Source organism: Muscardinus avellanarius (assembly GCF_963383645.1).
Source record: "Muscardinus avellanarius genome assembly, chromosome: 15".
Lineage (NCBI taxonomy): Eukaryota > Metazoa > Chordata > Mammalia > Rodentia > Gliridae > Muscardinus > Muscardinus avellanarius.
In genome coordinates, this window is record NC_137801.1 from 26,814,293 (window position 1) to 26,830,968 (window position 16,676).

General features: G+C 40.1%; 1 protein-coding gene across 1 annotated transcript in view; it reads left to right on the top strand.

Annotated features, from left to right (window-relative positions):
• The window catches only part of TTC27 (tetratricopeptide repeat domain 27), a gene marked incomplete at both ends in the record, with an annotated part of 169,881 nt that extends 160,537 nt beyond the window's left edge, over positions 1 to 9,344 (top strand). The window contains 3 exons of the mRNA XM_080712024.1: positions 463 to 574; positions 4,649 to 4,749; positions 9,222 to 9,344. Coding sequence (XP_080568150.1) covers positions 463 to 574; positions 4,649 to 4,749; positions 9,222 to 9,344 — 336 coding nt within the window. The remainder of the gene's footprint in view (positions 1 to 462; positions 575 to 4,648; positions 4,750 to 9,221) is intronic.
• Positions 9,345 to 16,676: the final 7,332 nt, after the last annotated feature.

Sequence of the window (16,676 nt, forward strand, 5' to 3'; positions counted from 1 at the left end):
AAAAATGTAAAAAAAAAGGTCTGGGAGTGTAGCCCGGAGGTAGAAGGGCTTCCAGGAACCCCAGTACCACAAAAAAAAAAAAAAAAAAAGAAAGAAATTCCACAGTTTTCACCAAGTTCATGCCTCATTCTCCAAATGAGTCTCTTAAACTAATGATTACAAATGCTGAGGAAATATGCATATTTTCTACAGATTTTTCAAGCCTGGCTTTTATAATTTTGGGTTGCAGGGAACCAGAAATGCAGGAATCTAGTTATATCCATTGATTTCTTATGATTAACATTAGATACTGGGGGAAAATTCTTCCCCCTTCTTTGATGAGAAAGATAGAGATGGAGACTGCTGTATAACACAGATGCTGGTTCTTTAAGCTGGAATTAGTTCCATATGACTTCCAAGAAACGGAGTTTGAAATGTGAATTCTGATTATTGGTCTGAATGTTGTTCTTTCTCTTTCCCCAGGCATTCCAGTATCTCTCGAAGGCATACAAGTGTGACACACAGTCCAGTTGTTGGGAGAAGGATATTACATCATTCAAGGAAGTCGTTCAGAAAGCCTTAGGACTTGCACATGGTATTTGATATCCATGGCATATTGTAACGTATTTTTTTCTGATATAAAAAAAAACAACAGTGTTAGTCAAAAGTAAAGATCCATTACAAATAAGCTTAGGTTACTTTATTATATTGAAATTGTTGTTTTTAATTTAGAAATAGAACGTAGACCAATAACTGTGTAGTAGGTACTTTGGAGTAATAAGAAGAAACAGGATAGAGATTTAAACACTAAATACTGCTTGAATTAGTGATGGAAATTGTAAACATTTTTAGAGATGTGAAATATCTTTACAATTATAAATAACCTTCACTCCATACAGTCTCCATTGGTCATGTAGTATTAAGGAAATCTATTAACTTTTACTTGAATCATAGTTTTCCTTTATGAATAAAAATATTCATAAAAATATGTAGATCCCTTATGTACCTAATAATATACAAAAAAAAAGAAATACAAAATATAATTTAAACCTTATCTTTGGGGACTGTAGAGAGTATAATTTGAAGGGGGATTAACCTTACATATAAAATTGCTTGCCCACTTGGTAAATAAAGCCCAGATAAGGGTCACTTTTAATTATTTTCATTAATGAAAAACACTCGTTAAATTTAGTAATGCATATTCAGATTTATATTTGAATATGGGTGTGTGATACCCTGGGAATGCATTCAGTGAAATAAACCCCAGTGTTAAGAACTTCACCACAAGGATGTGAACCTATCCTAAAGCCTCCTCCTACTTTTCTGCCTAACTTCTTCCTGTCAGTATAGTGACAACCAATAGGGAGCCACCAAGGAACAATGAAAAGGTGGAGCTTCAAAATCTGGGAGACCACTCTGCTATTACTGAACTGTATTTTAGTTGTAGGTAAAACAGAGACTATGCCTACCTATGGTTGTTAGGAAGAATAATTAAAGCATTTAAACGCTTAGCAATATTTTACTCATGGCTTGAATGTTAAATCTCACCCTCCTGTGCTCTTGTGAAGTGGAGGATCTAGGCTATATGATAAGGATAAAGAAGTCACAGAACATTCACATAGTTTAGAAATGGGCTTGGTAGTTAACAATTCTACTTACGGCCTTTGATATCTTTGACCAAAAAGATATAAATACCAATTTCCTGGGCCACCTAGCCACGGACAGATAAGGTAAAGTGCTGGACTCTCTACAGCTGCAATTCCATGGGAAAGTTTGAGGTCACTGCTAGCAGATCTGTGGAAGGATGTTTCAGGAGTGGCTAGAATTCATGCATGGGACTCTGCTGGCCTTATGTGGGTGGGCTCAGAGCGGGTTTAGTCTTTTCCCTTTGGCCCTTGTGGGTATAGTATTATGTTTGGGGAAACCCACACTAGGTGTATTATGTACATAATTAGCAGGGTTGGATTTACTTTGAGGAATTTATCTTATCTACTTCAAATTGCCAAGTCTAAACATTTCTCTGAGCTGCTGGCTCTGTAAAGGTCAAAGCCAAGATATTTTCTGTAATCACCAAGTGCTGCTATTAAATCTGTCAACCTAAATATGCAAGTTAAAGAACTACTCCAGGAAAAATATCTTCATTTTTAGTTTAAAGTTGGCTTTAAAGTATTACTGGCACCATTTTTCCATCAGGGAAACACTTGGAGAAAAACAAGTATCTATTCTTTTAAATTTTCCTTGGTCTTTAGTGGACTATGTGTTGGTGCTTCTACATTTTAAGCATATTTGAATGGATGCTTAGCTTTAGTTTCTAATGATACTTTAGATTTATAAGGATAAATCTTAATCTTCTTTCTATTGCATTTGCATACCAGTGCTCAAAGAATGAGTTGGGTTTCTATTATTAATTTTTTCTTCCTCCCAACAATATTCCTTTACCTTACCCAGTTTGTAAAGGAAATACAACATTTTCAAGGTCTTTGCTCCCTGTTGGGTTGCTATTGGTAAGAGTTGCCATGTGCTTCAGCAAGCTTTCCTTGAGAATCTCTGTGACTCTGCTATCACTGTGTGCCCATTTGCATTCTCTGAAGGATATTCAGTGGTTCATTGCCCACCAGGGAAAGGCTGGGCAAAGGCTCCTTTGTTCTTTGCCATCATGGAACTTATAAAGTAATAGTTTAATGGTGATGTCTACTTACTTGCTTTTCTTTTTTTAACTTCTCCTTCCTTTCTCCTTTCCCTTCCTTCCTTCCTTTCTTCTTCTTTTGTGCTAGGGATAAATTTATTCCTTTTGCCGGGCGTGGTGGTGCACACTTGTAATCCCTGTGCTTGGGAGGTTGAGACAGGAGGATCACACAGGTTTGAAGCCAGCCTCAGCTACTTAGTGAGGCTCTCAGCATCTTAGTGAGACCCTGTTTCCAAATAAAATATGAAATAGGTCTGGGAGTACAGCCCAGAGGGAGAAAGCCCCTGGGTTCCACCCCCAGTACCACCACCAAAAAAAAAAAAAAAAAAGAAATTATGCCTTTTAACTACAGTCTTTGCAGGGCTGAGGCACAGCTCTTGGGTTTTCTGATTTAAAATAGTGGGTTATTTTTCTATATCTATATCTCTATCTCTAATGCCTTTTGGAAATGGGACTGAGGAGGGAATTAATAAGAGTATGTGTTTGTCTTTTTTCTATTCCTTTCCCATAATGAAAATATAGGATTAAAAAAGAATGACAGCTATTTCTGATATAAACTACTGGGTATTAAACAGCCCAAAGAGCTTCACTATGGTAATTACAACTTTCTTCTATTAAAAGAAACAGACATCAGAATCCTCAGTACCTCTGGGCCAGCTGTGCCCTCTGAAAATGAGATTAACCAATAGGTTATACCCCTGGCCCTATTTTATTTTATTTTTTTTTTTTATTTTGAAACAGGGTCTCATTGTGTTGCTTAAGGTCTCACTAAGTTTTTGAAGCTGGACACAGACCTGTGATCTTCCTGTCTCAGCCTCCCAAATACTGGGATTATTATAAATGCACAGCACCAAGCCTGGCTTTGGTGTAGTTTTAAAATAAAATAGGGTCTGGTAGCCAGGTATGGTGGTAAATGCTTGCAATCCAAGTATTTTAATGCAATTAAGTTACTTGTAATTAGTGAGACCCTGTTTCAAAATAAAATATAAAAAATAGGGCTGGGGGTATAGCTTGGAAGTAGAATGCCCCTGGTATTGCAAAAAAATAAAATAGGGTATTGTTATTGGTCTGTTTGAATTTAGTGACATAATTTCAGAGAACAAAAGTAAGAACAGATCAGTAGAGAAATACCAGGCATAATGTTTGTACCGAGCTCTTTATTGGTTCTTAGACAGTGTTAATGGCCAGGACTTCTACCAGCGAGCAATGCGCTCCCTTCCTAAATTCACGTTTTAGGAAGACGGCTTCTCCGGGGTGCTGGGGACAGAGTTGTCCAGGCTGTGGCACTTCATTTTCCTGCCCTTCTTGCCTTTGTCAAGCTTGGCTCAGGAACCCAAGGACCTGGTTGTGGTCAGGTCCCTTAAATGAAGACACATAGATTGTTGGTGTCAGTCCTTCCACAAGGGTGCTGTAAACTCTGATTGTGAACACACAGCGAGCGCTGAGCTCTACATATCCGTCATGTCACTTTCTGGGGCTAAATTATTAGCAATTCTGAGTTGCCCCTGGGGACTTGGCTCTGTGGAAAACCACACTCAGATATGTTACGTTTGTTTTTGTCCTCGGTGAGTACCTTGTCTTCATTAAGATTTTTGTCTCCTTGCCTAAATTTCATTAGTCTGTACACCCGTGTGCACATGTGTGTGTGTTCATGAGTTGGGGGTCTCTTCCTGGCGATTTGTAACTTCACAGAAAGTTCTTCTGAGCAGTAAACCCCCTTTACAAAAGGGCTGGGAGGACAGCATTTGCCTAGCATGTGCGAGGCCCTTGGTTCAAGACCCAGTGCTGGGGGGAGAAAATAGAATGGATAAAGGGAAGAGTTCGGGAAGTGCACGTAATTATTACTCTTTTTCAAAATTTCCTTTCAGGTAGAAATATTTTTAAAGTTTGTCACTGCAAAATTCAAATGAAGTAACTTGTTTTTGTACTTGTAAGCTATTTTACCAGTTCTTAATAGATACTTTCCCCATAATTCTCTTGCAGTGGCTATAAAGTGCAGTGAAAACAAGTCCAATCCCCAAGAAGCCGTCCAAGTGCTCTCTTCAGTTCGACTCAGCTTACGGGGCTTGTTATCTAAAGCGAAGGTGAGTGGGAGCAACGCGTGGTTAATTGAGCTGCCACAGAGTAATGGGTCGTCAGTCTCAGCTTACCGCTCCTGGGTCTTCTACATCAGGCTAAGTTTAGGTGTTTGTGTTGATGAGAATGTTATTGATTCCATGGCCAGAGCACTGTGCCTGTAACTTAGGTGTCTTTGAATCTAGTGTTTATAATCTAGCCTTTCTCTAATTTAAGCAATGTTCTCCTATTTATTGTCACTTTTCCCAAAGTGTCACATACTTGCCACCAGTGGCACTAGGACAAACTCTTCATTTTATTATATGTTTATTTCAGTGCAAATTAGAAGTAGCATTACTGGCACATCAGTCCTACATTTTCTTGAATACTATTGCTTGTTTTTCATTTACAGTAGTGATAAAATGTTTCCTTTAACTAAGGCATTTTTATTTGGGTGTGGTGGTGCTTGCTTATAATCCCAGCATTTGGGAGGCTGAGACAGGAGGATCGCAGTTCGAGGACAACCTCAGTTACTTAATGAGGCCCTTTGCAACTCAGAACCTGTTTCAAAATAAAGAATAAAAAATAGGGCTGAGGGTGTAGCTCAGAGGTAGAATGCCCCTGGGTTCCATCCCCAGCATCAAAATAAACAAATAAATAAGTCTTTTTTTTTTTTTTTTTGGTGGTACTGGGGTTCCTGTAAGCCCTTCTACCTCTGGGCTACACTCCCAGACCTATTTTTACATTTTTTTATTTGGAAACAGGGTTTCCTAAGCCAGCGCACGCGGCTGGCTTTGAACCCGGGCAATCCTCCTGTCTCTGCCTCCCAAGCACGCCCAGCTCATTTTTTTAAGTAAAAATTGATGGATATAAAACAATTAAGCGCCAAATGGATTTATTTATTTATTTTTTTGTGGGGGGGGTAGTACTGGGGGTGGAACCCAATACTCCCAGACCTATTTTTTGTATTTTGTTTGGAAACAGGGTCTCACTAAGTTGCTGAGAGCCTCACTAAGTAGCTGAGGCTGGCTTCGAATCTGTGCGATCCTACTGTCTCAGCCTCCCAAGCGCGGGGATTACAAGCGTGCGCCATCACGCCTGGCTGATAAATGGATCTGATAAAAAGAAATGTTAAGTTAGATGGCTGGTTTGATACCTAAAATATACCAGTAGCTCACAAGTGCCACCCTGTGGACCCGCGCTGGGGTGGGCACACCTCAGGAGCATTCAGGGAACTCTGGAGAGGACTGGATTTTTAGGCTCTTCTTGTGACAGTAATGGATTGAGGTCTGGGTGGAGCCCTGGAAGTCTGTAAGATTTTCTGGTTCTAATATGCAGTTAGTTTTAGATTATATGTCTGGAAGCAAAATTTAACAATAGATAACTTGTAGCACGGTTTTAGTACTGTCTTTTCTAATCTTTATATTCTTTCACCATTAAATCTTGGGTTGCAAAGCAATTCTGATTTCCATACGAGAGAAAGACTGTGACACATGGAAGTCACTTCTGGAGGCTTTCTTATTCTGTAAACAGTTTCCAGAGTTGGCCTCTTTGTTAGATGTTTGATCTTTCAGATTAAGGCATTATTTTTGCTTCTGTAAATAATTAACTGACTTTTCCTGTCCTATTCAACTGAACTGTATTTCCTCCCAGCTTGGGAGCACAACTTCAGAATTGTGTATCTCAGAAATCCGCACAAAGCTAGCCGGGTGTGGTGGCTCACACTTGCAACCCCAGTACTTGGGAGGCTGAAGTAGGAGGGTCACAGGTTTGAGGAAGCCTCAGTAAGTAGTGAAACGGTCATCAAGCAGTGAGTGCCTATGTCAAAATAAAAGTAACATGCCACTGGAGGTGTAGCTCGGAGGTAGAATCCCCTGGGTTCAATCCCCGGTAGAAGGAAGAGAAAGAAGAGAAGGAAGGAAGGAAGGGAAGAGAAAGGGCTCCTCAAAGCAAGTCCAAGCAGCAAGCTTACTCTGTGACTTGCTTCCCAGATTTGGAGCTGTTTCCTGCTTTCGGATAGATAGTGACAGCCCATCCTTAATTGTTTATCTCTGCAGGATGCACTCCTTCAGTTCTCCTCTCTCTCTGCAAAGCCTTTTCTCATCAGTTACTACTTTTACACAAATTTGTACCCGCTTGACTTAAAAAAATTGTCTATATAGATACTGTATAGCTTTCATATAGATTCCTGAATATTCGAAGTGCGGTCTCAGAACGTCATCTGCATTTAGAATTTGTTCTCATATCCCAACTAGATCATCCCCCAAAGAGAAAACACTGCCCCCTAATGCCTTCTTCAAAGCATCTTTTCCCATATGGTATTTGAGAGTCCATAGTTTTATAGTAGATCATATGCTTAACTGATCATAATGCTAAACTGAATTGCATTTCTTTTTTTTTCTTTTTTTTTTTTTGTGGTACTGGGGTTCCTGGAAACCCTTCTACCTCAGGGCTACACTCCCAGACCTATTTTTTATATTTTTATTTGGAAACAGGGTCTCTTAAGCCAGCGAGGCTGACTTTGAACCAGCGTGATTGAATTGCATTTCAAAACCCCCGCTTTGAGCTGGGCGTGGTGGCGCACGCTTGTAATCCCCGCATTTGGGAGGCAGAGACAGGAGGATTGCACAGGTTTGAAGCCAGCTTTGCTGGCTTAAGAGACCCTGTTTCCAAATAAAAATATAAAATAGGTCTGGGAGTGTAGCCCAGAGGTAGAAGGGTTCCATCCCCAGTACCACCAAAACAAACAAACAAACAAACAAACAAAACCAACCCCGCTTTGAAGAATACTTTAAAAGTGAAAGTGAGTCAAGCTAACTGTGTTAAATAGTTTGCAGTAGGCTTGATATGCATGAATCTGTGGCCTTTTTTTTTTTTTTCTGCATGTTAAAGAAATGTTTTACTAATACAGACACCACCTGAGAGTTCTAAGAAACTTACATAGACTCATCTAGCGTGTAGGTCAGCCCGTGCTCTCCAGGATCGATGACCTCTGCCTTTGGCACCCTGTCACTGTGCAGGCTTCTGCCAACAGTGGCACGAGGGCTCTTGGTTGGAGGCCAGGGAGCCTGGAGACGGAAACCCAGAGGCAGAGCAGATCTCACCTCTTAGGCTCAGCAAATTGTTTCTTTCTTTCTAAGTCTCAGTTCTCTCCGCTTCCTCCTTACCTCAGAGAGAAGCCATGCAGACTCATTGTGATCTTCAAGTACTGTAATTCTTGCTTAAAAAATATACCTTGTGAGTCCAAGTTATTTTCCTAAAGGGTGGTTTCTCAATTGATCACACCGTAGCAGTTCCTATGTCATCTTATGAAAAGCTGCACAAACTATCTAGTTAAGTCTGATTAAAAAATATATATGGCAAGCTAAATAAATTTCTGATTAAAACACACACAGAGACACGTGTGTGTGTATGTGCATGCACGTGCACACACACACACACACACACACACACACACACACACACACACCGTATAAAATCCTGAAGCAGCTTTTTGGGTGCATATATTGGCTCAGCAGGAAACTCCTACAGAGGCATTCCAAAAGGTTTTTAGCTATGGTAGCATTTTAGAAGTATGTTGCAATAAATAAACCCAAAGTAATTCCCTTTTCAGGAGGAGTGCACATTTTTATTTTTATTTCTTCTATTTCTTTATTTGTGGTTTTTTTTTTTTTGGGTATTGGTACGCACCCCAGGGCATTCTACCTCCTAGTTATACCCCCTGCTGTATGTTTTTATTCTTTATTTTGAAACAGGGTCTCACTGAGTTGCAAAGGGCCTCACTAAGTAGTTGAGGCTGTCCATGAACCTTGATCCTCCTATCTCAGCCTCCTGAATGCTGGGATTACAAGTGTGCACCCCGACGCCCAGCTTTGTTGGTTTTTTTTTAACCAAACTTTTATAATCTTTGTGGTCTCTGAGGCCAACATGAAAGTTAATTTCAGATAAGTATCATTAAGGGTTATGATTTATATGACTTTGGATGTAAAATATACTTTTTTGCATACACAATACATAGTTTTTGTTTGGATGAATTAAAAAGCCATTGTATAGATGGGCGTGGCAGTGCATGTTTGTAATTCTAGTACTTGGGAGACCGAAACAGAAGGATCTCAGGTATGTGCCCAGCCTCAGCAACTTAGTGAGGTGCTCTGCAACTTAGTGAGAGAGACTCTGTTTAAAAAATAAAGAAAGAAATAAAAAAGGGTTAGGGATGTAGCTCAAAGGTAGACTGCCCCTGGGTTCAATCCCCAGTACAAAAATTAAAATTGTAGAACACTGAAATGAATAAGCAATATTTAAGGGGATGGCTTTGAAGAGCAGAGCTTCTGTTTTGATTCATGGTTTAATTATTATAGCTTGTACTTTTTCAGGATTGTAAGGAATACCACCATTGTCACTATAATGTATTAGTATGCAAAGGGTGTTGAACTCTGTATCTGTTGTATTTGAAAGAAACTGACATTGTTTTCATGGTAATACTTGTTTCTTTGTGTTGTAGCAACTTTTTACAGATGTGGCAAAAGGAGAAATTTCCAGGGAGTTAACAGATGAAATAGCAGCTATGGATGCGTTAGTAACAAAGCTCCAGGACCTGAGCAACCAGTTTCGAAATCAGTACTGACTGTCCTGGGAGCATTTCCTGGAAAATGTGCTTTCATCCTCTGGAACCTTTCATATACCTGTGCATCTGAAACACAAATATTGATTTTTAAAATAAAAAATGTTATGGCTAAAATGTTATGGCTCACATTCTTGTTTCTGTGATATTCCCAAATGTTTGCACTTTCTAAAGTACATTAAATTAAAAGATCCTTATTTCTTTAATTAGTTATAGCTATTTTCAGTATTCATATTATAATGAGATATTTCAGCACAAGAAACAAATAAGTTAGTTTTCTTTTTAACATAAGGTTTATTTTTTTTCCCCAGCCTAACATGAATTGAATCAGTCTCTGGAAAACTTTAGTCTAAACAGAGAAAAAAATTATGTACTAAAATGTGGAATTATTAGATTGGCTGCTTTATTGTCCAAAGTGATAAAAGAGTGATTTGGTGATGGAACCTTTTACACTTCTTGAGATTGTGTGTTTGTGCTAGAGAGATACAGTAAGAATTTGGTTTAACTTCTATATCAAGAAAATGAAAGAAAAAAGTGACAGAACCCAAGTTGCAACTCGGCATTAACCACGAGCAACCAGGCCGCTGCCTCCTCCTCCTCCCGAACACCGCCGCCCTCAACGATGCTGCTTAATAAGGTTATTATGGGTGAAGATCGCTATAAATGGTGCCATATTACAAAAAATGCCAAAGTAAAATGCATTCTTAGTAATGCTTATGGAAACAGATACTGAAGGCAGCAGCTGAGCTTAATAACCTTAGTACAGAAGTCATAGTGAGGAATTCTTAGGTCCCTGGCATGGCCTGCTGAATTTTGGGTCCCATGCATAAATCACTTGACCCTTTTTACCCTTCTTTTTTTTTTCATGTTCTTATTATAAGATGGAATAATTTCTACTCCTGGTTTTTTGGTGAGTTTTAACTGCCTTTGGAAATTTAATATTTCAGAATCCATAAATACGATGTACTCTCAACATTTAAAAAATCTTTTAAAAATTCTTTCATGGATGAATTTTACTTATGAGTACTCACCAGTGTTAAATGATCTCTGAACCACCTGCTTCTCATTTTCTCTTAAAATACTAGTCTTTAAAAAAAATGTTTATAAGCCAGGCATGGTGGCACACACCTGTAATCTTAGTACTTGGGAGGCTGAGACGGGAAGGTCACAGGTTCAAGTAAGACTTAGTAAGATTTCCAGTCACCTAATGAGTCCTCGTTTCAAAACAAAAATAAATAAATAAATAAATAAATAAATAAATAAATAAATAAAAGAGGGTATGGGAGGATGTAGCTCTGAGATAGAATTATCCTGACTTTAATCCCTAGTAAAACACACACACACACACACACACACACACACACACACACAGTTTTTGTATACCTCAGAACAGTTTCTCTTACATAAGAGAAAATACTTGCAAGAAAGCCCAGTAAAATGAGGTATGCATTTAAATCCTTTATGGAAGCCATTGAGGGGATCGTGAGCAAATGGGCGCTGGATAAGTAGGTGGCTAGTTGAAGGGATGGATGGAGCAAGGCATGGTGGTACACACCTGCAATCACAGGTCTTGGGAGGCTGAGACAGGAGCTTCCCAGGGTAGAGGCCATCCTCTGCAATTTAGCAAGGCCTTCAGCCACTTAGACCCTGTTTCAAAATAAAATGGGGCTGGGGGGAGGGGTGGCTCAGAGATAGAAAGCCCCTGGGTTCAATTCCCAATACCACACATGGGCGGGGGGTGGGGGAAGAAGGAAGATGAACTCTTTATCAGACAAGTACCAGGCTATGAACCCCAACAGAAAATGGATAGAAAGCTAAAAAGGACAAGAATTTCAGGAATTAAGTGGAAGACTGAAATAGAACTCCAAAATGTGGGAAATTTTTTATTCTCAGTTTGCTTTCCTTTGGGTTCTGATAGAAACTGGAGATGTCACAGACCAAGTTGTCCAGAGTTGTCTCCTTTTGGTCCTGTTTGTCACTCCTGTGCTGCCTCAGAGTACACAGGAGGCTGCCCTATACCGTCTTAATCATGAGATTGTCTCACAAAAGAGAGTTATCGGTATCTGCTTTTAAATGACAAAGACCTGTGATGTTTAATAATCTCACATATATGAATGTTTAAGATTGAAGAAAACCCATAAGGAGGTAAAAGAGGAAAAGCTAGGGGTTTTCTAATCAAAACCTCATCTCTATGGGCTGTGAACACTTCACACTTAGCTCCTTGGCTGCTTCTGCCAAGTGGGTGTGGTGAGGTGATAATAGGACCTTCCCACAAGTTCTTATCTCCCAGAGCACTTTCACCCAGCTGTTTAAACAGCTGCGTGTCATTTACCTTAGGGTCTTGCTGCTTTGTGCAAATCTACGATGGCTAAATATTTGTATTTCCAAATGCCTTATCTTTGATAAGTTTTTGTTTTTCTAATATTATTACTCTCATCTTCAGAAGCGTACTTTTGCTGTGTCGATTAGAAAAGTAGAAAAGATGTGATTGTCTAACTTTATGGAGTTCTTAGAGTATAAATGATAATAGCTATGAGTTACTTCGTCCTCGGGATGTGCCAGGCATTGTACATAGCATCGTCTTTCACCCCCTAAAGAGCCCTGCTGGACTGATTTTTGACATAACTAGGAAACTTGTTATATCAAACTAGTAGCAAGGATTCTGACTGTTTAGGCTTGCACTTCCCCACTTGCTGGGCCTAAGCTCCCGATCGCCAGCTGACTTCAGTCTTCCTGACAATGGGACCTCTGGAAAGTTTTGCCTGTCCTCATTCAGAAAGTTCTCCAATGATTCTATGAGGTCTCAGCTGATAATAGCTTGTGGCTTGCTAAGATTATTTATTCTTTTAAAAAATTATTCTTAATAAATAAATTCCTTGTTGGCCTTTTTTTCAAAGAGACATGGTATGAAGGTCTCCAAGTACAAAGGGTTGAAGATCAACCCCAGCAGAATAAGAGATCCTTCTCAACACCCAGAACCACACCACGGGAGGCTTAGTGGACTGGTGCCAAGTCTAGGAAGCAGAGCTTAGGTATGTGTTGAGGGTGGGGAGAAGGGAGGGACTCAGAACTACAGAGCCCCAAAATGGGCTCTAAGGCCTCCTGCTTGGGGCTGGAGGCTTGCCCTTACCTCAGCAACGCCTCAGTAGAGTTGCGCAGACCCCAGAAACTGAAAACAATATCTTTGCATGCTATAGTTATTTCTGCTGGGCATTTACTGGTGTGCTGCTCATACAGAGAATGACTGCAGATATGAGTAGTGACCCCACGGGCTTTCCAGAATCTACTCAAAGGTATGGCGTAAACATCCCTTTTATATCCTTTTACATCAGGCTGGTTGGATTTACCACCATTTATGCAAGTTACATCTACTAGGTTAAAACCCTGGGTGAGTCTGATGAAAAGTATTTATTCTTTTTTTGTTTTTTCATCCTGTTTTTCTAACATCCACATGAATCTAAATTGCTGTTTAGATAAGGCGACTCTACTTTACTGCCCAAGAGAGAAGAATAAAATCTGTTTAGTGGCTACAACACACTTCCTCCCTGCCTGTTCCTTCAACCAGCCCTAGAGTGAACTGGCAAAGAGCCTTTATTCAAGCGGTGGGTGCCATGCTGTGGAAACACAGACGGATTTTTCACAACATACAGAAGTGCTTATAAATAGATAGGTTTCAATCAACAAGTAGCTTACTCAGGCATGTGCTCAAATATAGTAGCTGCATTCATTAGACAGACATTTCCACTAATCTCAAAACTCTACTAATAAAAGAGTAATCCCTTATGGGCTGAAGGTAATGCTGGTTTGCTTTTAACTCTTAGCGTCCTTCACAGTCCAAGGCCTTATAATAATTGTAGCTGCATTTGGTTTTCACCAAGTGAACTTTTATTAAAAGCTGAACTTATCTTATTTTTTTTTTTCTTAGATCGCACTGGCTCAGTAAACAAAGAGGTACTTTTTACCCAGGATATGTAGCTTGCCACAAAGCCAATTTAAAAATCAATTGTGTGTGTGTGTGTGTGTGTGTGTGTGTGTGTTTTCATTGCTTTACGATAAAGCACTTGCTCTTTCACCCTAGTTAATAGAAAGTGTTTTCTTGAGAAGATTCTTTTTTTTTTTAAATATATAACAACAGATAATGGTTCGTTTTGGGATATCTGCAAACTCTTAGTGTAGTAATTTGACATTATATGAAGTCTTGTTCTTTCTTGGGTTTGGCCTTATTCAACAAGCTCTTCCGTCCTCCCATATTATTCAGAGCTAGTTGTCATTAGTTCTCTTAGCACAACAGCAAAACCTTTTCCCTTGCCAGTGATGTCAGATCTGCCTTCCTCTTTATTATTCTGACTTCTTATAAACCTCAGTGACCTGTGAGTCAACCTCACCATCTCTTGGCCTCACACCAACATTATGATCTATGAAAAGGGAGTCCTGCCAAGGGCTACAAGGCGGAAAACTGATATTATTAAAGTGGTCTTCTGAATGGTAAATATCAGCCATTTTTTAATCTTTTGTGATATTAATGCCAGGGAGGGGTAAATCACATTAATGTCGTCAAGGGGCTAGCTAACTTCTTCTAGACCAAGGTCTCAAATGAACATCAGTGTCTGTTAATATACAGATTTGTTACACAATCCTACTCATACACAGAGTTTGTGTTTTTTTTTTTTCTTTTTACTTTTTTTTTTTTATGGTACTGGGGTTTCTGGAAACCCTTCTACCTCTGGGCTACACTCCCAGACCTATTTTTATATATTTTTTTATTTGGAAACAGGGTCTCTTAAGCCAACGTGGCTGGCTTCCAACCTGTGCAATCCTCCTATCTCCGCCTCCCAAGGGCGGGGATTACAAGCGTGCGCCACCACGCCCAGCTGAGATGGGTTTCTTGAAGACTATCACTGTAGGACTCTAAAAAATCTCTTAACGGGCCAGGCTGGTGGTGCACGCTTGTAATCCCCGCACTTGGGAGGCTGAGACAGGAGGATCGCGCAGGTTCAAAGCCAGCCTCAGCTATTTAGTGAGGCTCTCAGCAACTTAAGTGAGACCCTGTTTCCAAATAAAATATAAAATGGGTCTGGGAGTATAGCCCGGAGGTAGAAAGCCTCTGGGTTCCACCCCCAGTACCACCAAATAAAAAATAAAAAGTCTCTTAACCTCTCAGATCCTCAGTTTCCTTCTCTGGCCTGTTAGTGAGCCATATCATACCGAGGTGTTGCAAGATGTAGAAAATGCATGTAAAGTGCTTTCGTAGTAAACAAGTTTAATAGATACAAGGAAGACGGCTTGATGGTAAGCACTGACACAATCTTTTCTGTTGCCCACGTGGGAGCTCATGACAGTGCTGCTTCACTGAGACACCGGAGGGCTGTGGTTCTCAGCATCGTCATTCTCCAGTGACCTCTTTCCCATTTCTGGGCTGCAAGTAGGGATAAGGGAAAGGATATGGAAAGACCATGATGGGGTTTGATGAAGTGAAGGAGAAAAAGAAACAAGTTCCTATCATCGGGGTTTCAGAAAAGGAGAGAAAAGGTGATAGGAAATAATAGGCAAGAAAAAAAGAAAAGAAAGTCTAGTGGGGAATTCACTGGCTAGGATGAACTCAGATTAAAAGACCTGATTTGAAGTCCCAGCTTCACCACTTTCTAGCTGTGACCACACCTGAACCCCCAAACTTCTCTGAGCCTCCATTTCTTCGGCTACAAAAATGCAGATCCCACCCTTGCAGACTGGACAGAATTTATCAGATGATATATGTGAAGGATTTTGTGAGCAACTGTGCACAATTACTTCTTGTTGCGATCAAGAGAAAGGGGCATTGTGGATGGGCTCTCAGTTCCCAGGAGCGGCTGCTGGGGCCCCTGGATGAAGGCATCCAGCAACTTGGCTCCAGTTTCTGTAATCCCCATGGGGGTCATAACCCTGTGGTTTGAGAAACAATGCTGCAGAGAATCCTTCAGTCTTCTGCACGCCCCTCATCACTCCTTGCAGAAATCAGTTTGGCCTCTAGGATGTCTGGTGCCAGGGGTGATAAAAGCTGTCTTGGTGTTTTTACAGTGGTCTGGCCAAAAGACTTGCTTATGCCTCGACAGTTCTTTTTTATACATGCACAAAGGTAATAGCAAGAAAACTACAGTGTGCTTTACATACTAAGTTGATTAGGGTCAGGGTGACCATAATCAGTAGGACATAAGGGTTTTTGTTTTTTTTTTTCAAGTAGGTGGCCCTGATTAATAACATTTAATTTCACTTCTTAATAAATGATACAAGTGTTTCGTCCATATTCATCTTAAAATTAGAAAATACGAATAAACAAGAAGAAATCAAAATAAAAAAAATCCTGCCCCTGTAAAAGACTCTTTAACATTTTGTATGTATCCTTCCAGACTCTTTCTTATATAAATATATAGATGGTCCCCAACCTAAGATTTTTTAAATTTATAATGGTGTAAAAGCAATAATCATTCAGAAATAGTAACTGAAATCTTGAATTTTGATCTTTTCCCAGGAAAGTCGTATATGGTATGATACTCTGGAGTTCCCAGGCAGCCATGTGACCATGGGGGTGAACAACCCATATTAAGGGTGAACTCGAGTCTTGTGGCTATGTTCTGATGTTCTGTAGTTTGGGAACTGATAATCCCAAACTACAGAACAAGGGGTTTGTTGGAATGTAACCCCATCATAAATCGAGAATCACCGTATCAAACTCTTTCTCTCTTTCTTTTCTTTCTTTTCTTTTCTTTTTTTGTGTGGCACTGGGGATGGAATTCTTCTACCTCCAGGCTACACTCCCAGACCTATTTTTATATTTTTTATTTGGAAACAGTCTCTTAAACCAGCGAGGCTGGCTTCGAACCTGCACAATCCTGTCTCCGCCTCCCAAGCGTGGGGATTACAAGCATACACCACCATGCTGGGAAAATTTTCTTTTTTTTTTTTTTTCTTTTCTTTTTTTTTTTGTGTGTGTGGTACTGGGGTTCCTGGAAGCCCTTCTATATCCGACCTACACTCCCAGACCTATTTTTTTAATTTTTGGAAACAGGGTCTTTTAAGCCAGCACGGCTGGCTTCGAACCTGCGGGATCCTCCTGTCTCAGCCTCCCAAGCGTGCGCCACCACGCCCAGCTCAAATTTTCTTTCTTTTCTTTTCTTTTTTTTTTTCTTCTTCTTCTTTTTTTTTTTTTGGTGGTACTGGGGTTCCTGGAAGCCCTTCTACCTCCGGGCTACACTCCCAGACCTATTTTATATTTTTGAAACAGGGTCTCTTACGCCAGCGCGGCTGGCTTCGAACCTGCGCGATCCTCCTGTCTCCGCCTCCCAAGCGCGGGGATTACAA